General features: G+C 36.0%; 1 protein-coding gene across 1 annotated transcript in view; it reads left to right on the top strand.

The window, feature by feature from the left end:
- The window catches only part of ccser1 (coiled-coil serine-rich protein 1), a 144,977-nt gene that overhangs the window by 12,581 nt on the left and 108,374 nt on the right, over nucleotides 1-24,022 (top strand). Inside the window, 2 exon segments of the mRNA XM_032578460.1 lie at nucleotides 7,166-7,256; nucleotides 11,535-11,640. Coding sequence (XP_032434351.1) covers nucleotides 7,166-7,256; nucleotides 11,535-11,640 — 197 coding nt within the window.

Here is a 24,022-nt window from a genome sequence, read left to right as displayed (position 1 = left end):
CCGAGTGTTACTCTTTTATTCCTTTTACCCATTGTTTCTAAAATTCTTAGTACATTTGAAAAGAGGGAAGATATACAAATGAACTCACAGGTATTTAATCTCCAAACAATTATTCTGCAGCTTCAGCTGAGACACCATCTGCTTTTATCCAAATATACATCTCTTAAGGATTTTTCATAATAGAAATTTGCATGTGCTTCCAAATTTGTTCTCGCAGCCACACAATGAGCAGCAGTCCTAAACAGTTTAGAATGAGTGGTGGCAATTTTATTGTAATTATAGCCAGCTGCTAGAATGCTTGGTAAAATACTATAATACCCCCTATAATACACTTGCTGATTTGAGTCGGTGCTTGTGGCCCTGACCATGAAAATATGAAAGGGGTTCCTTGAATTTAGAGTACACTCGTCTTCCCTTTTTGCCTCTCCATCACACAAAAACAAAACATTTTGAAGGACAAAGAGGAAGTGGTTGACATTTAAGTAAAATCCATAAGGACCATGCTCTTCTATTAATGCAATGTTAATTAACTGAAATGATGTTTAGACAGCAATCAGAAATGTTGAAAAAATAAGCAAAAGGCTGTTCTTCACCCTATTTAAGGGAAACGTTAGAAGTTTAAATTGAGTGCGAATGTGTGAAGTGCTTAGAAAAACTTCTTCAGTCATCTAACAGGTTTAAGCCTGGTGTTTACTTTGTCTGCCTGCTCACATTGCAGCAGTCTTTGTTGGTGCAAGATTTAGCAACATCCATTTTTGTTTTTGCCAATAGGTTTTAGCTGTGACTGGGCTGCTTTTCCCACAACATGCACAGGAACGCTCCATAGGAGGCAAACCAGTTTAAATCAATCCCATTTATTCTACCGGAGACTAAAAGCTTCCTCTGGGAGATTACACAGAGCAGGGATGTACGCTGCACATTACAGTGTATATTATAGACTGCTGCCTCTCCACTTCCACTTTGCTAAATATTGTATAATCTCTTTTTCACCTCCTCCCTGCCTATGAAGTGCCCTTCTGGGCCTGAGTAATGGAGGAAAGGTAGAATCCCGGCAGTGTATATTAAACTATATCCTATCGCCCTTTGCTTCGTAAAATTTTATTGGTCAGTTTTATGCGCTTGTAGCTAATGAAAACCTCAGGATTTAGACACCTTTATCTTAACCTTGGCCTAGTGTTTTTCTAGTGTTATACAATGATGGTATGCAAGCAATAACATGTTATGAATACAACACCCTCCACACTTATTAGCTCCTTTGGTTAAGATGTAAATAGCCTCAGAATAAACCCCTCTTTTTACTGCAGTAGCAAAATGTCACAGTGAGTCACTGAGGAAAGTACAAAATCTAATGTTTATTTTAACATTTTAATACCAGCTTGTTCATAAACCTCATTATATGGAAACATTAATTAGTACTCTACAGTTGTTTTCAGAATGGGAAAGACAAGAGAGCATGTCGTTCATGTAAGGCAGACAGGAGTTGAGTTGAACAATGAATCATAAATACTGTAGCTATAAAAAAAGATATTTTCCTAAGTTTGTACTTTTCTACATTCAAAGCAACAATTTAGAAGTTTAAAATAACTGGTGCTATCCATAATCCATATTCCCTACTACGGTGAAATCATTTTTTTTTGCTAGATTTGGTATTTGTGCTTTAATATTTGTGAGAACTAGAGCTGCCTAATATATCCAATATCAACAGTGACCTCAATATCGGCCTGTGTAACACTGCCTTTGCAAAGAACTGTTTGCATGTGGTAGGATATTGAACAGATATATAATAAGTGTTATATATCAACGCTCTGCATTTCTATAATGCATTTGGCCACTTGTAAGGACTTTGGCAGCCTTTAAAGCCTGTACCTCTGCTATATTTCTGCTGGTGGAGACGCTTAAGTTCATGGAGAGGATGGGATGTCATGCCAAGGCAAAGAAATGGTTCATCTTAATCAATATTGTCATTGCAATTTTTACCCAATAGCATGGACATAACTTATTTTCCTGCTACTATGTGGCTCTAGAGTAAACCAAGAAAGGAATCAAGATTTGGACTGCAATGATAAATGCCCAATTTATTTACTTCTGTGATGAGAAGCAGTGCCATTGATCTCCTTCTGCCTGCTATTGATTTTTTTTTTTTTTTTTATCGTTTCAAAAGTTGTGAATGTTCCCAGCATTTTCAGCCGTGGGTTCTCATAAGTCTATCAGTGACAGTGGAGATAATACTTTGACAGTCTGGTGGTGATTACACTCAGCACTTGCTCACAAAGGAAGTATTACATGAAATATTCTCCTATCTCGGAGACAGCCAGAACAAACACTTTTGTTGGTAGCTCGAATGACACACAGAATATGACAAAACAGCCCAACAACGTTTCTTTTCTCTCTTCCTGTTTTTTTAATGTGCATTTAAACAGTAGCATAATACCTTGCTTGCTAGACATTGTCCCAATTTAACATTTCTTTTATTTCCATGCTCTCCAGTTTGTTTAGAGTGCATAGAGGGAAATTATTATAAGTGACTCTTGAATTAATCATACAAAAGACAAGGATACTTTATCGTTGGAACAGATAGTAATAGCTACTGCCAGATGGTAGAAAAACAACATTGTAGCTAATATTTGTCCCTAATACTTTGCCCTAATAGCTCTAATAAAAAACATGTTTTTATTAGAGATATTTATAATTGTCAAAAAATGTTAAAGGGTTGTAACTTGCAAAATCTTGTAATATTCAGTAAAAAAACACCTAAATTTTAGCACAAGTTTTCTACATGAAAACGTGTTGCATACAAGAATGACAAAAACATTTTTGAGCAGATTTTCATCCAGTGCGATCTTACCAACTTGTCTAGTACAATTGACATTTAATGCTCAAGAGTTGGAGTACTCTTCAGTCTCAAGCTGTTTGGCCAAACTCAAAAACTGTATTTTATTTTATTTTTTTTGTTGGGAATACAACAGCAACACACAGGTAAAGTGCTCTCCTGCTGCAAAAAGCCATTTTATAAGAAGAAAAAAGAGGAAAATAAAAGTCCATAGAACATCACCGAACAGAATATGACAATTTCTCTGTGTTAGGACTTTGTCAACAGATGTGATCTTTAAATCAAAGAAGAGATTCATAATAATTATAAGTATAAAGTAAAGTCACTTATTAACTTCTGAAGTAGCAGATAATATAATTGTACTGGTACTGTGGATGAAAAGCCAATGAGACCATGACGTCAAAATCTGTTTACACAGCTTCTCTGCAAAATGTTTAATCTGGCAGTGAACAGCTTTAGGAGGCATCGGAAGCAGAAAATCCTCAAAGATTAGTAAGAAAATGAGCTGAATCTGTGAATTTGAAGTGCACGTGTTTGGGACCTTTCTGTTTGGTCAAACTTTATTAGATGGAAGGAAAAGTGTCTTTATTGGTTTAGTTATAAGTCTTCCAAAGATGAGGGAAATGTGTTCACCAAAACTACTGGCTGGGGAGTTTTTTTTTTCTGGGAAATGGGTTTTAGCTATCACTTCTTCTAGCAGAAGAAAGCTTTTATGTGCATAAAATTTGGCTTTTAATTTTCTTTATTACCATGTTTAATCTTTGTTTGCATTGTTTTAACTTTTATCTACAGTACAGACCAAAAGTTTGGACACACCTTCTAATTCAATGGGTTTTCTTTATTTTCATGACTATTTATAAGGCAAGAAATCCCACTTATTAACCTGACAGGGCACACCTATGAAGTGAAAACCATTTCAGGTGACTACCTCTTGAAGCTCATCGAGAAAATGCAGAGTGTGTGCAAAGCAGTAATCACAGCAAAAGGTTGCTACTTTGAAGAAACTAGAATATAAGAGGTATTTTCAGTTGTTTTACACTTTTTTGTTTAGTGCATATTTCCACATGTGTTATTCATAGTTTTGATGCCTTCAGTGTGAATCTACAATGTCAATAGTCATGAAAATAAAGGAAACGCATTGAATTAAAAGATATGTCCAAACTTTTGGTCTGTACTGTACGATCATTGAGTTCTTTTTCTTGCACAAATTCTGGATGGTTTAGTACTTTTCTATCAAGCTAAGATAATTTATCTCAGACATTTCACAGGAAGGAAGTGATCCTACCGTAAGAGCTAATCGTTTATGATTAAATATCATCATATTTTTCATCCATACTTAGTACCTTTAAACGTCTCATCATGGCTGTCTGGAAAAAGTCAAGCAATATTGTTCTTAGTATTTAAATTCATGGTATATGAATAAACAGCAAATAGAAAACACAGTCATAACTCATTGCAGTACATTTTCTATGAACCTTTCTCAGTGTCCAAGCTCTGTCATTTTTCTCTTTTTTTCACTTTTTTCAGTGCTGTGTTATTTGGTTAATTACATCCTCTGTGGATAAAAATACCAAACTTTAATGCCCCTATCAGCTTTTATATGTTATGTATAGTAAAGTAAAAGCTAAAGAGCAAACATGCTCATTAAAATCTCAAGAAGTCCAAGGATAAATCAACTGCAGCAAATATTATACATTATACCTTTTGTTGCAATGACTAATGCAACATGAAACAGTCTCAGTCTGCAGTATGCTGTTTCCACTTTTTCCTGTGAAGGGAGAATGCGTATAAAATTATCATTTGTGAAAGAATTCAGATATATATTTACTTTGCTTTAGCCTTCTGTCTTTCAGCCACTTGTAATAGCTAACTTAGCACTTAGGACACTAATCCTTTAAGATTAAGGTTTGTTCTCAACAGAGCAAACCAACTATTTAACCAGCAATGTCTTGTATTAGTTGCGTGTTGGCCTTGATTTTGCAATGAGTAATTACTCCATATTGATACATTGTTCTGCCGTTGTTGGAAAATGACAAATGTCGGATGATAAACTGCGAGATTGCGTGAGGGAACTTCTTTGTCATGTGGGTTTTATTCAACAAATGGATTTCCAATTTGACCGGACGCTCAATCCTCCGTGCCCTCAGGCACATTGTAAACACAAGTGGCTGGGAAGTGCCTTCTCAGGCAGGTTGAAGCCATTTGTTAGTTGGTACATTTTTTTTTGTTGCTGGAGGCTGCAATACCTGCCTGAAAAGCTAAATCGCTCTCACTTCATCTCAACGCTTCTGCCACCCAAAGCACTGAAAACATGTAATTTTCTTTGATTTAGGCTGAGTGCGAATGGAACCCAGTGTCTTTTAATGGAGCGAGAGAAACAAATTCTTCCTCTGATCTCTGTTTTGGGTGTCATTTTGCTTGGCAGTTAGGAGAAGGAACCATCTTTTAATGAGACCTGAATCTAATATTATCTCTATTAACTCAAGGATTATGCTCAATCAAATCACAAATGTGAGGTAAAAACGTGACATTGCTGGCTTGTAGGATCATATTTCTCTGGAGAGAGAGGTGCATTAAAAAGGGCAATTTAGCTTCAAATGCAATCTGTGTGCTGTAGTATTAAACAGGCTCTTCATTTCTTTTCCAATACCGTTTTAGCTTTTTGCTGTAAAACCTGAAATGAAGTCTCTTACTTTTTTTTTTCCTCTCCTATTTTCTGTAATGATTCTCCAATTGGGAAAAGCAGCAGTGTGATATTATATGTTCATCATACATGGCCTGTACTGAGTTCATATTGCTTCTGGTAATAATTCTGCTGAGGTATGGCTGAATGATCACGACAGTCTCTGGCTGCTGCTTTCAAGAGGTGGGAGATCAGTGTAGAGAGTGGGCTGCATGTTGTTTATATTTATATTTGACTGATGTGTGAATCGATTTTTCCGATCCAAGTACAGATATGTTTATATGTGTGGGTTATTGCACGACAGGAAAAGCAATGAAATGTTTTTAATTGTCAAAATATTGATATGAATGTTTAATAAATTATGCATGATTTTACTGTGTTTTATTATTGCATAAGGGAAATTTAATGAAGGTCAAAGTCCAATGAGGGTAATTAATCCATAGAAAAGATGAAACTGCATCTTATTTTTCTTATTAATCATTAATTCAGTTATTAATTTGGTTTAGGAGCTTCTAAATTAACTGGAATTATGAAGTACTTAATTTGGTTTCAGATGTTATTTAGATATATTTTTTTGGATCATCGATTTCTTCTAAACTTTTTTGGAGGGGCAAATGTCCTTTACATGACCATTAGGGGGCAGGATTGATCTTTGGAATGAATCTAACCAAATTAACAATATCTTTCTACGTTATTATAATGCTAAGATTATTAAATTTCTTTATTAAAAATATTATATGTGTGTCATCAAGCAATGTAGCATTACAAATTTTGAATTTGACTTTGGCATACTAGGATGGAGGCAATATTAAAATGCAGCCTTTCCCTCAACAGTCCCGAGGCTGCTGATCATTTAGGATTTCTGAGGATTCAAGAAGATCACACTTAGATCTTTTTGAAGAGGCGTAGGCTGGGTATTAGTTTGTAACTCAGGAAAGGCTATAGAAACATGTCTTTTTTAGTTATCTTTTTAAAATGATCCTGATTTATTTCAAATCTGTTAAGGAAAATGGCATTGCAGGGAAAAGAATTTTAATTTAGTCATCAACAATGTTTTTAACATGTTCATAATTTCTTTCAGAAGAGCACATTTTTAGAGCTTGCAAGCATCATAAAACCAAAACTCAGAGTCCATCTTTGGAAGCTACATGAGCGCGATGCTGTATGTCGTTGTCATGGGAATTAAAAACTGCAGATTAGCAGAGTTTATCTAGTTTGCTCAGCAGCTAGTTTTTGCTCATCGAGCAAATAGAAAGCTGACAGATGTTACACAAAACTACAGGCTCATTTGTCATATTCATTGCTTTCTCAAACAAAACAGTTATCATACCAAGATAATAGGACTCACAATATGTTTATGAGGCTCCTAAGCAATGAAGAAGGAATAAACATCTCAGTGGGTGAAGGCGAGGAGGGAAAAATCTAATATCATAATAAAATGAGCTGCATTGTTTGATAGTTTGATGTCATGCAATATTGTAAAAATTAGTTTTATTTTTTGCCAACCAAAAATAAAACTATGCACGTTGCAGATCATGCTGGAATGATAAAAAGTATATCCTATTGGAAATGCAGAAGAACTGGTTTAATTATTTAGTTCAAGAAAATAAAATGATGTCTTTGATGTTTGTGATTTTCCTTTTGCTCAACAGGATGTGCTGAACAACCTGGGCTCCTCAGAACTGGATGAAGATGACCTCATGTTAGACCTGGACCTCTCGGATGATCAGCGGCATCGACATGGTAACGTCTTCCCTGCTACCTTCATGTAGCTACACATTCTGTGAAAAGCAACAAAACTCCCACAACAGAATTCAGTCGCCAAGATCAATTTTCATTCTCTTGCTTTTATTTATATTTTCTCATGTTTTATCTACCCAGATTTTCTTAGTCCATCTGCCTTGATTCACCTCCTGTTTGCACTTGTGTTTTCTCCCTCACTATCTTTTTATTAGACTGTATCTATTCCATCACTTTAAAACATGACACCAGTATTTTTATTCCAACCAACATGCACCAACAACTTTGATCCAGCCAGCTCATTTGCAGCAATTTTTCTCCTTTGTTGTTTTGGCATTTCAGTCAGAGGAGAGTTATTTATCCTGCCGCACCTCAGTGTGGCAAGGACTGCCAAACTAAAACTTCATATAAAAATGTTATTATATTGAATGAGTGCAGTGAGTTGCTATGACCGCACCAGATCATAATGTGTGGAGTAACTTAAATAAATATCTCATTCATCAGATGCGGTGAAGTAAAATGATTCCCTTTTTGAAAGCATTAGTGTTAATTACAGAAACATTACAGTAAATGGGCCATTTAGCAAGCTGTTGTAAATACTGCCATAACTGATTATATAATTGATTATCACCTGCAAATGTTTGCTTCATGAAAACATTTTTCATTCTCTCCGTGGACTAAATTTAGGCTTGGGGTCACTCTCCCTCGTTTGTTTTTAAAGTTACTGAGAAGCTGCACAACTGATGGTTGATGCATCAAATTAAAACTATGAGCCATGATTGAGTCTGTAAAATCAGTCAAACTCTCTTTATGACATAGTTTGACACCTATCAAACAACATGTCATGTTATTTTTTCTGTGTGTTCTGGGTTTTGGTTGTAAATCTATCATCTTAAAGACAAATATACAAGCACTCGAAGTCCTGGTGACAAAACACAAGGCATAAAACTACTGATCTGAACACTTTCTAGTATGTTTCATGTATTTTTTTGGATGTTTTTCTTCTTTATATCCATGTTTGTTTTTTTTTTTTTTTTTAATACAATTCTTTGTTTGAAGATGTCTGTGTTGAAAACATTCCTCAAAGATGTTGGCTGATATAGTCCCCATTTCTGCAGGCTGTCTGTTGCACATCTATGATGCAAAACTCTTGTTCTGCCACATCTTGCTCTTTTGGACTCATACCTGGTGACTGTGGAGCCCAGTGTTACCCGTTTCAGTTGATTGAGGCTTTTTGACATTTTCCTGCTGGAAGTAGCTGTCAGAAGATGGATTCACTGTGGTCATAAAAGTATAGATATGAGTAGCATTAAGATGACTGTGGTGTTTGTATGACATTCAATTAGTGCTCAGCGTCCCAAAAAGGACCAAGAAAATCTAAACACATATTTCCAGTCTTACAGTTTTATCACTTTATTTTTTCAGTACTTATTTATTTTTGTTTATATTGTTTATTTATTATTTTATCTACTGTCACTTTTTTCTTAATTCATGCATTGATTTATTTTGTCTTATATTTCTTCATTGCATTTTCTCGCCTTTTTGCAATAAAATGAAATGAAATAAAATAAAATATTAGTAAAAAAAATAATAATTAAATAAATACATGGTATAAAAAAAATTAGAACAAAAATAAATAATGAAATATAAAAGGAAACTGATGAATAAATAAAAAGATTGGAAATTCAACTGAAAATTCAAAGTGGTAGTAAAAATGTTAAATTATTAGTTTTGAAAATTCCAAAAATATATGAATTTATGTTACACTATATAATCAAATAAGTTGGAAAAATTATTATATTTTGGATGAAATATACATGAATTGCTTTGTCAAGCCATTTATTTATTCCTATGCTTTTCCTATGTCAGGATCCATCCTCCATAGTTTTCACCACCTCTAGATTATTAAATCATTTGTCTGATAGCCTGATTCACAACTGGTGTTCGTAAACAATTGGACAGCTGTACCTTATGAAGTGGCAGGTGAGCGCATGTCACAATTTGACAAAAGCTAATTTGCTGTAATGTCACTGAATGCCTGCTGATCAACTGCCTGTGTGCGTCTTGTGATGTCATCGACCCAAATGCACACAAGGCAGAGTTCCAAAATCTTTGAATGTTTACAAAACTTTGTTAAAATTAAGATTTAAATGGAAACCTCAGCTCTATTAAACCAGATTGTGATGCTTCCCTGAGTGTTTTCAGAGGCAGGCTGGGTTTGGGCTGAACCCCCAGTGCACTCACACCAAATAAGCGCACACACACACAAATAATGAAGGCGTCTCTACAGGCACTGGCTGATGCGGAGCTAAAGGAGGCACCATCATTAATACATACTAGCGCACAAGCGTGGATGCTTAGTCATTAGACCTAATGGTTTGCAGACTGTAGCATGAAATTAAAGGTTTGATGAATTGTTCTCATAAAATCAAGGGACTAAGATTTTGTGCTTGCTATAAAAGGGAAGGGTTCTTCTACATAATCAAAGTGAGTCATTTAAAGACACACATTGAAAAGCACACCACTTTCAGACAGTGGTCTACACCATCTCAAACACTAATATAAACACACACGTGTCCCACAGGGCCACACACACACACCTACACACTCTTATTGGTGCTTCACATTTTTACCTCTCTCATGTGGCCTGTTGAGGGCCTTTATTAAAAAGAAAGCTGTTTCACTGCAATTTATGGCCAACTGAGTTCAGCAGCCATGGACGGACAGATGGACCTCTGCAAAGACTGGAAGAAATGCAAACTCTTGTGCTTTTACTCTATTTTACTCTTTTCTTCCTCGCACCCATCTGAACAATAGACCAATGGATCTGTTAAACACTGCATGTCATTAGAAATCTGTGAATCTTGCTTACTCAAACATTTTACAGTTTTTTGTTTGCTTCACTAATAAATATAACTTAATCCTCCTGTTATGTTGCCTGTCAAATTGACCCGTTTAAAACTTTAAACATTTTTTTTAAGTAGTTGGAAGTATATTTTTTGCATGAAACTTTTTTTATTTGTCTTAATAGGTGCGCTCTACATATAAATTGAAAACATATTAATTTTACACATTTGCAACTCCCCCAGCATCTACTTTTTACATATCAATCAAATCAATCAATCAATCAATCAAATTTTATTTGTATAGCACATTGCAGCAGCAAGGCATTTCAAAGTGCTTTACATCATTACAAACACAGAAACACAATGCAGGATAGAATCAACAATCAAAACACAGCATTAAGTCAAGTTCCATCAATAAATGTGTAATTGATTACATTTCAAATACAATTCTAAACAGGTGGGGTTTTAGTCGAGATTTAAAAGAAGTCAGTGTTTCAGCTGTTTTACAGTTTTCTGGAAGTTTGTTCCAAATTTGTGGTGCATAGATGCTGAAAGCTGCTTTTCCTCGTTTGCTTCTGGCTCTGGGGATGCAGAGCAGACCAGAACCGGAAGACAAATGCCCATTTTCTCACTACTCTCTTTACTTCACTAGGAAACTGCGAGAAAGCAGGTGTTCATACAACTTTTTTTTTTTTTCCTCGAAGAGTTTTTGCGGCGCTAGTGGCTCGTATTTTTTCCACAGTAGGCAGACAGGAAGGAGGGTGAGGAGAGAGGGGGGAAGACATGCGGTAAAGGTTGTCGGGACCGGGAGTTGAACCCGCGACGTCCGCGTCGAGGACTAAGGCCTCCAAACGTGGGGCGTGCTAACCCCCTGCGCCACCACAGCACGCCCCCGTTCATACAACTTTTGACGGGAACCTTTTCCTTTCCCATGGGCAAACTCCACCCACTCTGCGTGGACACTCAGCAGAAGTGGGGGGAAACATAAATACTCTCTGCATGACTCATTTATCTTGATTTTAATCAGCGGGTCAATTTGACCCAGAACAGTATACATGTCTCAAGTTCAATTATAAAATCGCCCATTGAAAAAAAAAAAGTAATATAATTTTTTTACAAAAATCAATTTCAAGGAAATTATTGTTTTTTTGTGTCTAGGTTTTTTCAGTGGACATAAAAAAATGAGTCGTCATTAATACTTTATTTGTGAAAAATAAAAAAAACCCCATTATTGCACAAATATTGACTGAAATGGTTAGTATTTGAGTTAATAATCAGATACAAAAATGTTTTGGAGGAATTGTTTGGTTTCTGACACTATTGCATGATTAAACACTCCACGGGTCAAATTGACCCAGGAACATTATTGCTGTACCTAACATAACAGGAGGGTTAAGCTGAAAAATGTAATGATTGTGTATATTTATGTTGATAGTGTCCAGAGAAGACTCGAGCCAGTCCCTAACATCCTGCCTCAACCTGCTTCCTTCTCCCTTGGATCCACCCGGAGATCGCTTTGCAGGGAAAGAAAACGTTCAGAGGTAAATTTATATTTTGGGAATAAATACATCCGGCTGCTTTGCATATTTCTTACAAAGTAGCAAAAAATACAAAAGTACCATGTGTTAGACTTTGAAAGTTTTGCAAGTACAGATAATTTGAGCAGAGATGTCTTGCATTTTGAGACGGCAAGTGCAGTAGTTGCAAAAAAAAGTGTCTTTGATGTGTTTTTAATAAACAACAACTTGAACTGAACAGAAAATAAAAAATGAGTAGGCCTTTGATATTATAAGTAATCCTAGGAATGTTTTTTTATTATTTTACTCACAAAAAATTCAGAGTGTAGTGCCTTATTTCTTAAAGTACTGTTTACCCTTTTAATATTTTCACCTATTATCCCATCACAATCACAACTGTGAATGCATGCTTGTGAAATAGGAAGAAAACTGCCTCTTTACTGCAAGTTTAGGTGTTTATTCAGCTGTTTCCTTCTCTCTATATATTAATATGATCAGCATACAGTTTTGCTTCATCTAACAATAAAGGGCTGAACAGTACATTTCAAATATATCTTAATCGCAATATCGGTGTGTGCAATATTCATGTTTCAAAGGGCTGTTTGGAGAGCAATAATTGTTGGCTATTATATTCCAAGTGTTGTGAGCTTGCAATTTTGATGCTAATGTAATATTTAGCCAGTTGGACAGAGTCTGTAGGCAGCAGATGCTCACACTGGATTCAAACATTGCCCAAAATGCTAAAGGTCACTGAGTTATGGAAGCACAGATGAAAAAGAGACAAGGAGTAGGCATATATTACAACAGATGTTGTCATTTTCAATATTTCCCTCATCTTTGTCACAAGATTTTCTAATATCATGCAGCCATATTTAACAGTTTTCTTCCTGGTGAACCTGGAAGCTCCAACCGATCTTCTCATCAGCTCTGGCAGGCTTCCCTGAAGTCTTTCTGAAGAAAAGCATCCCCACTAGCGCCACTGTGTTTCATGGTGTGTTCAGGGTTTTAGTGTTCCACTACACATTGCGTTATACATACAGGCCAAAAAGGTAGCCTTTTGGTCTTATCTGTCTGGAGCACCCTCTCCACATGTTGGCGGTGTTTCCTATGTGGCTTGTTGAAAACTGCAAAGGGGAATTCTCTTGGCTAGGTGGTCAGCCAGGTCTGTGTAGGTTTGCCATACTTATTTTCAGAAGAGGGATTGAACAGTTCTCTGTGAGATATTCAAAGCTTGGGATATTATTTCAAAACCTATCTCTGCTTTAAGCTTCTCCACAACTTAATTTCCGACCTGTCAGGATGTTTTTTGGTCTTCTTTTTTACTCTGTTTGTTCTCTAATATTCTCCAGCAAACCTCTGAGACCTTCATAGACAGAGATTAAATTACCCACAGACACACCGAGTTCCCCAATTAGGTGAATTCTGAGGGCAGTTTGGCTGTGTTTATGCAAATTGCATAAAATGTGAAAAGTTGTGCAAATACCCATCCCCTCCAGCTCACAAACATACACACTAACAGAATGTAAAGGGAACCAGATGTTCGAATCAAATGTTGTGATTTAGGATCATTTTTTTCTCAGTCTTAATGACTGCGTCAGTGGGAAAATCAGAAGTGATAAACTAAATGTTCTTTTCCATCACTCTTTTCCACTCTTTCTCTTGTTATTTTGCTGTGATTTACAGGCACCATTTGTATATTTGAAAGCGCTTCTGTTATTTGTCCGAGTGCATTTTTTATTGGCATCAATCGACTGAATGTACAGGATTTAGCTGCAGAGCAACAGCGACTCTGGATTGCTCCGCGCATTTCGTCTCCAAAGCAAAATGTACCAAGAGAAGGGACAAAATGGAGGAGACAATTAATCAGCTTGGCATCAAGTGGGGCCTTTGCTAACACGATTCAAAAAGGTTAAATAGTGAAATAATCAGAAACAGAATAACGATGTTGCTTCACAATATGTGCATAACAAATAATTGCAGAGTAAACCTCCTGGATTATAATAGCCCTGATCATGCCATCTGTTACTGAATAGTATTATGTTCAGGGCATAACAGAACAATAGCCACAGACACAAAAAGACAGGCCATGGTCTGGTGTTGGCTGACAATGCTCAGTATCCAGCTGGAGCATGCTGTATGAAGCACTCCTATTTTATACATGTACCACCTAGTGGGCAATTACACTCTGAAAAATACAGCTTCATTTCAGTAGAGCTGGCAAGCAATTTAATTTATTACTTTTTAATTTATTTAAGATAACATAAAAATGGAAAGGCATTGCTTATTCCATGAACTCTTCTTCTTTGCTTAGTTTGCATAAATGTGTGACGTGCTTAATGCTTTTTCACCTCCTTTGAGATGAAACAGAAAAGGTGAAGGCTGAATAAATAAATAAATTCCCCCAGAATAAATATGCAGGCCGTCTCCGTTCTCGTCCATTTCTTTTCCTGCTTAAAGAGAAAACCAGGGTAGAGTCCTAAAGAGAACATTTAGGCTTTGTGTTTGTACATATGAGTGCCACTGTCAGAGACTGTTTCTTACGTATGTGATTTGATTTGGCCACTTGGCTTCTCTCAGAGCTTAAAGTCTGGATGCATCTTGTTCATAACACACAGTTGCTTTTCTCCAAGCGTACACACACAACACACACACACAGATGGAGCTGCTCTGTGGATTAGGCTTATTTGGTTTTATGGAGCCAGTGGGTAATAAAAGGTTGTATCACCAGTGGTGTCTGGTGGTCTATCTGACAAGCCTGCACTGATTATTACTTTACCTTTCATTGTTCCTCTCTCTGCTCGCTAGTTGAATTTATTTTGTTCCTGCTGGTGGCACCCATTGAGTAAATATACAGTTCCTGTTGAAACATGCTTACTCCAGAACAAACTGTCAAAGACTGTCTTTGTTTTTCAGAGAGACTTGTCAACTTGTGTGAGTGGATTGAAGTACATTTTGAAAGATTTATACCGAATCAGAGAGACTCAGGGCAGACCAAGGCCTCTGCTTTCTGATTTTTGTTTGCACTTGTTGAAAATTTTAGTGAACAGAGTTTCTCCCTGTCTAGACAGTGTCAGTGAATCATCCAGGTAATGTTTTCAACCCACCTAAGCTATTTGTCAAGTACTTCATTTGTTGCTTTATTTATACTGATGCCTCACTCGTCTTTAGAAGCAGCTCCAGAGATGCATTTGTGCCCGCACATACTTTATTTCTGCTTTCATAAGAGATTCAGGCTAAAACGTCTGTCAGCAAAAAAACATTTTTTTTCAGCTTGATTGGCTTATACATACTAGGGTTGGCTGATATAGACTTAAATTTTTTTTTTTATCACAATATTGATAATGAATATTTTGGCTGTAATATATAATTATATGCAGTATAGAACCACATAAACACAAATAACTCTTAGAAATAGAGCTTATCAGTTATCAGCAAGAATACAATTACGTACTATAACAAAAAAAAAAAAGATAATCTTTTATGGATACATTACATTGTAGCCAGAAAACAATAACAATAACCAGGTTATTGTGTGTTGTGGATTTCTGCCCAGGTCTCTCCTAAAAATTAGATCTGGATCTCAATGGGGTTCCACCTGGTTAAATAAAAGAAATAAAATAAAACTATTATGTGTAGCTGCTGTTTAGTAAATTAACAGCCTTTTTACACCTTTCAAATAAAACCAAGGTCATGCTGTGTGTGAAAAAAAGCAACAGAAGACATATTTGGTACAGTTTCTGGCTTAAAGGTAGAGCGACTGCCCCATATATGGAAACTTTTAGTCCTCAATGTAGCTGTTCCAGGTTTGATTCCTGACTCTGGCATCTTTGCTGCATGTCTTCCTCATTCTTTCTATGCCCATTTTCTGTCTAGCTCTGCAAATAAATCCCACTAGTGCCAGATAAACCTTTTAAAATAGAAAAAAAAAATTATTTGACCAACATCTTTTGAAACACAACAATCGGTTTTCTTGCTGGGCTTAAGAATTTTGAGAAACAATTTAGTGAAACAAAGATGTTTCCTTTCTCACCAGCCTTCAGCAGTGAAGGCCACCACAAATTTAAGTTTTATGCTGTTCCTGTCAGATGTGTTCACGAATATCCTGTTCAAAGCTCAACCCTACTGAGTGCAAAAATAAATTATAGTTTATTGACTTCAGATCATGCAACATTTTATCATTATTTGTTCTTGAAACAGTAAAATATTTAAACCATTAAAATGTCAATAGGAATTTGTGTTTTCCAAAGACTTGTGGCAATAGATCAGTATTTGTTAATCTGGACTTTCTGAAGGAATCAAAAATAAATTGCTTTTAATATGAAGATTAAAATAAAACATCAAATAATTGTCCTTATTATTACTAGAAATAGCGGTCCCTCACTATGTTCATTCTACTTGTTAAAGTTATTGTTAAAGTTGCTTCTAAACAACTCTTAAAGCTTTAACGACTCTTAAAGCAACTTTAAGAGTCGTTAAAGTTGCTTCTAAACAACTTTAACAATGTGGGTGGGAGATGCACATTCCCACCGTTTTAGTTCAGCATCCTTTCTTGCCCATACAAGTAGTAGCCAAATCTTGAACCTTGGAAACGTGAATCTGAATTAGGATGTTAGTCTTTAGAGAGGAAATTTAAGTTACCGTAAGTCTCGAGTCTTTAGAGCTTGAGTCTGTCAGGTCAATGCTTGAGTCTTTAGAGTGAAACTCTAAGTAGAATTGAAAACATGTGTTTAATCTGCACAGCTCAAGTCCAGTCTCATGTCTTTAGAGCATGAGTTTAAGTCAAGTCTTGGTTAATAAGAGTGCGACTTTAGGACAAGTCTGGTGCAAATCTAAGTCGTTAGAAGTCTTTGTTTTCTCAGTGCCATTTTAATCTCAGGCTCAGGTAGCGCTCAAGCATTTTTGCATAAAAGATAGGATTATCTCAAGTAACCGTTCCAAGCATGGCGGTCAACAACAGTAAACCCTGATAAATCCATTTAACAACAAAATTAATGTCTTACTGCAGGTGTAGGAAAATATTTAAACGAGCTATGAAAATGTTGCAAATTGATTCCAAACGGAAAACAGTGGCAGTAAATACTAATAAGGATAATTCCGTGGACATAAGATTTAGAAAATTTGTTGCGGAGGTGACGAAGAGTCATTAAAGTTTTTCGGACAGATTTGACAAGCCCTTCATTACCTTCTGTGACAGTTGCTGTTAAATGCGCATGAGAAAATGGGTGGAAATGAGCTTTTCTTACTGGCTAAGGCGCAGCTGCTGGCAGGTGTTAATTTCCCACCATTTTAGTTAAGCATCTTAACTGATTTCCGCTAACAAAACATTTTCACACAAATTTTGTTGGGAATTTTACTAAGGCAGTGTCTAGAAGCCAAAGCTGGAAGAGGGGAGAAAGGCGAAATGTGTTTGCCCAGGGCTCCCTCTATCTATTTCACTGTCTTCCTTTTCCTCCAAGTCTCTTTTGCTCTTTGTCTCAGGTTCCACATTCCCTCGAGGGGACATTGATTTGCTGCAGGCAGAGCAAGCTCCCTTCCTCTTGTACTCAAGAAAACACAAACACGCTCACACATATAAAGTGTTTTTCCTAGCTCTTCAGCGGACGGTGCACAGATTTAATATAATTTTCCTGAGAGTTCACCTAAAACTCTTCCTTACATAATCCATCCCGAAAATAAAACTTCTTGTTTAAAACCAATGATTTGTATCATTGGGACTTCAGGGGCGTTGTGCTAAAAAAAAGAAGCCGATCTGCACATTGTGTTTGAGTAAACAGATTCCTGTCCCCACAACACAATAGAAGCGAGTCCACAAACACACCTGTCAGTCAGTCAGCTTGTCCAGAGAGAGTATCAGCTGCAGGAGACCGACAGACAGACTGCACTGAACATCTGCTGTAAGCTCACAAATGAAAATGCACAGTCTTGCATGCATACATCTGTTTAATGGTTGATGGTTGGATGATTTTGTTGTCAGGTATTTCGTTTTCTGTCTTGAGATACAAGTATTACTTCTGTAAAACCGTGGCATTAAATCTCTACATGTTGAATCTAAATTGCGTCTTTGCTCAGATGAAAAGGAATGCAAAAAGCGGGAGAAGATTTTAGTTAAACTGGGAAGAATGGAGGTCTGGGATTGTAAAGGTGCATCTCAATAATTCATAACATCAAAAAGTTAATTTATTTTGTTAATTTCGTTAAAAAAAAGTGAGACTTGTATTTATTCACTTCATGCAGAGTGATTTTTAACAATTGTGGCTTACTACAAATGAAAACACAAAATTAAGTTTCTCAGAAAAGTAGGATATTACATAAGTTAAAAAAATGTTCGTAAATGTAGCAGAATTTCACAACACAATCAGGTGATGACTGTACTGATTTGACACTTAACCAGCGGACAATTATTGACATCCTACACATGGAGGGTATGCCACAAAAGGGCATTGCTAAATACGACAACTATTCAGAGTGTTGTGTGTCAATATTAAAGGAAAGTTTACAGGAAGGAAAAAAGTGTGATCAAAATTTCAATTTGTCGTTGACTTGATTAAAGTAAATCCAGTCAAGTACTGAGTGCAGATGCTGCAGTGTACATACTATTCAACAGGCCAATATTAGAATGTCAGAGGAAATGTCTCTACAGCACACAGTGTAGATCACTGGAGAATTGGTATTCTATGAAAATTTTTATTCACAAAAGAAACGATTGATTGCTGCAGCTCTAGATGCTTTCACTGTTATTTATATGTGTTAATTCAAAACCTAACAGTACATTCGGTAAGAAGCGACTGGCTGAATAAAGAGGAGAATAACTCAGTTATTCGACAGATTTGGTTTTGATTTATCTTACAAACTTATCTTGTACAAATATTCAGATAGTGAAAACAGCCAGCTTAATGAAATACGAATGAGCCACGTCTTGAAACAATGCAGATGGCATCAGTTACATGACAGATTAATAAGGAGGATTTTGTTTTATTTGCTTTTGCTAAATAAAGCTTTCCTTTGTCTTTTGTGGACGCTTGTATCTGAAATGGCAACGGCTCCTCCTGACAACAATAACTGTTTCCCAGCACCTGAAGGAGGGCACATCAGACCAGTGAATATTTCGGTGATGTATCTTTAATGCCTGTGTTGCATTGTGTGTTGCGTTAAGACACCGACTCTTCCCCTGTCTTCCCTATAAAAATGACGCAGAGGAAATTAAATTTTGACAGTCGGGATATAGCTTGCCAGTTGCTATGGTAGCAGCAGTCTGCCTGTTGAGCACTCCCTGTCCATTCTTCTATCCCTTCTTCTTTTCTGAATTTACCACTGTTGATTACCATGCAGAGGACAGGTAGTCCAAGGCGAGGACATGCAAAGACCCAGAGGTGCCCCTGTCTGCCAGCGTGCGGCAGGCGCTCAGTAAGGTGTCGGCTCTCGATTCTGCACTTTCTGCTTCAGGACTGATGTACAGATGCAACATATGAGAGCCTGTTAGGAGCATGCCAACTCTTGTGCTGTTTCAAGAGCAAGTTTATTTAAATGCAAAGAAAGAGAAGCCACTGAAACTGAATTAACAGGTACATTAGATGTAGCACATGCATTAGGTGCCAGCAGCATGACTATGCAAAATAACAAAATCAAGCCTCTTATAACACCATCAGCTGGATTTTAGCACACTGCTGAGAAGCAACAGCAAGTGGAGAGAAAGTATAATTTCAGCACATTTCCTTCTCTTAAGTTTGGTTTCAGACGAGCCATTGTAAACATCGGCCATCATGAGATACCGTTGAGTAAAAATACCACATTTTGATGGAATCAGAGTATTTAAACAGATATTCAAAATAAAAATGTCCTAACTGATTTGATTCATTTTATTACATAATGTAACATTTGTGTTTATTATGATACATAAATGTGAAATGAAAATATTGAATCAGAAATCTCAAAATTGAGAAGAAATTCCATTGTATTTATTTTCTCTCTATAGAAAAAAGGCTCTCGGTGAAGTTTGCTGAAATCTTGATACAATGAGAAATACCTTTGTGCCATTTCCAAACATACTGATGTCAGCTACTCAGATTCTCTTCTGTTGTTGAAATGTTTTTGAACAGGGCAGTTCTATGTTTGTTTTATAAGATCTCTCATCTTACTTCAGGTTGTCAGATGGGACCTGTTTGAGTGATATCTTGATTCTAGGGTTGGCAATAGAGTTTGGCTTGTGAACTGGAAGTCAGCTTTCCAAAATGTGATAAATCAGACATTTTTCACAGCAGATTACATGACATTGTCAGTAAATGCAGCGATTGCGTTTCAAAATGTGACGAATAGAGTGCAGTTATAGGGGATTATTTAGATTTGAATTTGTTTTTGGTAAACCTGTTACTGTAAGTAGTAATAGATTTCTGTCATAATAGGATAAAGATGTTTTTAAAATAGATTTTCTTGTCCTTGTCATTGCAATAAATAGCACACAATCTATATTGCCCATCCCAGTCTTTATCTATAACTGGCCCTTGCCCAGTCCTTTGTATAATACTTTCAGCAGTGCCTGTAAGATCTCATTATCTGTAATGAGATTATAGAACTGTCTTATGTACTCATAAACTAATGAGCAAATTGGTTTTAATGTTAATATTTAGTATAGAATATACCATCTGTGGCATTGTACAATCCTACCTGATTTAACAGTCAGATCAACACAAATAATCCATATGCTTCCCTCTATTCTCAATCACATAACTTTGCACATGTGGAAGCTGGGACTTAAAAATAGATAAAGGAAAAATCCCACTGAGTCCTCGAGTAGTACAGGGGACGGATAAAAAACACTGCTGCATGATTTGCCGACAAAAAGACACATGCAGTTTAAGGGGAAAGTCTTGGAACAAAGAGTAGATTTCCCTCCCTCTGCGTTCACTTTGCTATTTTATAATGATGCCGAATTTCTTTATCCAACAAGAGGTGACATAACTCTGGCTTTCACTGAGTATTAATCAGAGCTCTGGGGACTTTACATTATAATTTAATCAATATGTGTTGATTATTTTGTTTGTTTTCTTGACCTTGGCATATTTTACCTTGGGAAACTTGTTTTCATAATCGTACAGCACATGTCTAGAAATCCCTTGTTGCAGCTCAGCATTTGGTTCTCAAGATGCTATGGAGTAAAAGTTTGAACTATTCAGTCTAATGAAAGCTCTGCCATGTTTACATCTGCTGCCATGCATGTTTCTTTTAAGACTCGTTTCTGTCATATCATCTGCCCTATTGCGAGCATATTAACTATTTAACTCTGAGTTGCAAATAATTTTCAACTTTTCTTCTCCTTGCTCAAAGTGGATACGTGTTGTTCTAATCTGGCACACAGAAATTAGGGATCTACTTTGTTAATCTACCTCAGTGGTGCCAAAAAGGATCTGAAAAATGCAACCTCTTCTCCATAATAGTCCAGGGTCTTTGTCAAAGGTTTAGCTATTATGAAAAAGATGTAATTATAAGAAAGTAGATGTTGTTGACAAGATCAATATGTATATTTTATTAACTAGAATAATTATAACTGATATATGGAAACGTTAGGTTTCCCTTTAAAACAAAAATAGTCATAAAGTTTGAATTAGATACCCTTACTGAGCTCTAAAAAAAATCGCCCCAAACAGCTGAATACGGTTTCTGTGCAAACTATTTAAAGACTTGTCACAGTGAATATTTCTCAGTTTTGCAGAGTGCCGCTGTGACTCCTTAAACACAACAACCATAAAAACTCGACTCTCTGCCACGGAAGGACTTAAATAGATCAACCAGAGTTAAGAACTGCATAGAACATAAAGAATAAACTATACGTTTTGGTATGTTTGCCTTAACTGCCACATTTACATAATTTTATATTCAGATTGAACAAGACATGGTCTGTCAAGAGACACTAATATATTATGAATGATTTATTCATTTAGCTTCAAATACAGATTATGTATTTATAGATGTTATCAAATATTTATTTCTTAACCTTATTAAACTCTGTAAATGACATGTGAAAAGAAATTAAAGAAAATATTGCAGTTATACAAATTTCTGATAATTTACTATCATTAGTATTACTTGTACCGACATGCACTTCACAGAAACTATATTAATTGTTTCTTATGTTTTTGATATTTATAATATTTTGTATCTTAATGCTTATCAGTCTGAAGTTGGTCATTGTTTAAATGGTAGATGAGGGAAAATAATTGAAATCTAATCTAAAACTAATCAAGTTTTAGATTAGTGAAAATGTCGTCTTAATACAAGCAGCTGAGACGTCTTCTGTGTGGGTTACTAACATTGATAGAATCTTGGTTACTTTTGGCATATATTGAGAATTATTTCACGTTTCTCACACTGCTGAGTGTTTTTCCACTCCAAACAACAGTCTATCTAAAAACATAAAATGTGAGTGCAGATAACTTAATCCTCTATTTTGTCACACAGTGGTTGAGATGTTCTAACAGAAATGTTGCTATGCTGTTACATTCCAAGATCCAGAGAATGAATGTGTACCTACAGATTAGTGAAGCTGCCATTTTGAGTCGAGAACAAGAAATTATGTTACTTAGTAGGTTTAGAGTTGGATTTTAGAAGCTCTACGACGACAGAGAGGATGATGCTCGGCTCACAAGCACTGGGTGCTGCCCCTCGGCAGGCCTCTACAAAGCCTGCCAGTCAGAAGAAAATGGGCTTTTATGGGCTTAAAGAGCCCAGAGCTAATATTACAGGCGACAGCAGAGCTGAGGGGCCACATAACTAGGCAGCATGAGATAAATAAGGATTTGTTTTGAACTGTGAATCATGCAATATTGTGCAATAAAAAATACGGGGCTTCAAATATGTATTATACGTCCTTTTAAATAACCTGCTCTTAAAAGGCTCATTTGTTGTGCCATTGCATTTTTTGCCGTATTTAAGGGAGGGATAATACCCCTCATTTTTTCCACAGACTGTCAAAATTTCAAAAAGTCTGAATAAAATATCTTTCATCAAAACACTTATGGATTGCAATTCTAATGCCCTTTGGTAGTATTTTCTATAAAGCTGTGTTTTTAGGTTTTAGAAAGTATAAAATATTTATATTTAAAGTTGAAACCTTCTTGGCTGTTGTAGTTGAAGCTTTATCAACAGTTATGCTTTTAAATTATTGGTAGCCCTGGCAGATTTGGATTTAATCTGTAACATAGTATTTTTTCTTACAATGAAAAGAAAAACAAATATGTCTATCTTTCTATCTTTTAGGAGATATCTATCTCATTTATTATCAAAAACAAATGAGATAGATAAACAATGATAAATTTAAATCCGACTTGGCTAGGGGTATGAATAATTTTAAGTATATATTATGGTATTAGTGGTTTCCAGTACTCATCAGTTAAATATGTCTAAAAAAAAAAGGAAAGGTTTTATTGACTCTAGTGGCCTTTATTTGATAGTTAATTGACAGGAAAGTGGGTAATGAGAGAAGGGGAAGACATGTGGCAAAGGTCGCCAGGCTGGGAATCGAACATGCGACAGCTGCATTGAGGACTAAGGCCTCCAAATGTGGGTTGTGCATAACCCCTGCGCCACCACAGCACACCCAGTTAAAGATGTCTTTAACAAGCATGTAAGAGTGATAGCTCAGGATATCTTCTGAATATTCTGAATTTACAATTAAAGTTATATGATACGCAAAAAAGTCTTGGTTTAAATTGTTTGTCAATATACTAGTGTCTTCTTGTATTATTTAATTGCATATTTATTATTTACCAAGAAGATAAAATGGCCTTGGAAGGGAGTGTGCCTCCTCAGGTTCCTCTGACAGCTTATATTCATTGAGCCATGGACTTTGGTAATAGGAAACAATATCTTTCATCCATCAGATTCCAGCTGTCTTGTTTGGCACTTAACTGATCAGGTCTGCAAGCTGATGCCATGCCAACAACAATATATTTCTGTTTCAACATAAATTGTTAGTCTGATTGAGATCCAGGCTGTTTACTGGTCATGTCAGAGAGTGGAAGCCTGATTCCCAAGGAAATGCTTTGAAGTGCTTTTGCTCAGTTTTATCCCAGAAAACAGTGATGTCATTATATCTAAGCCTGTTTTTATTGTTCATCCTCCCATTTTTCCCCATTGTGACCTTGTTTTCTTCAGTTTAGGAATTAATAGGGCTTTATGATTTTCCCATATGTTAATCCTGTTTCTCAGTGAGTTAATAATTTTATATTCAAATGATTAACTCTTCTTTTTCCTCCTGCTCTTTTTTGTTATTTATTCTTATTTTGCGCATTCCCAACACCTACTTACAACTTACAAAACCATAATGCAGAGCTGTGATATAAAATCTTATTAATAGCTGACGTAGCTTTGTGATATTATAGATTTTTTTTGCCTTCAAAATAAAACAGTTGAA

This window comes from Xiphophorus hellerii, chromosome 12 (assembly GCF_003331165.1).
Source record: "Xiphophorus hellerii strain 12219 chromosome 12, Xiphophorus_hellerii-4.1, whole genome shotgun sequence".
Lineage (NCBI taxonomy): Eukaryota > Metazoa > Chordata > Actinopteri > Cyprinodontiformes > Poeciliidae > Xiphophorus > Xiphophorus hellerii.
This window is presented reverse-complemented; position numbering and strand designations above follow the sequence as displayed.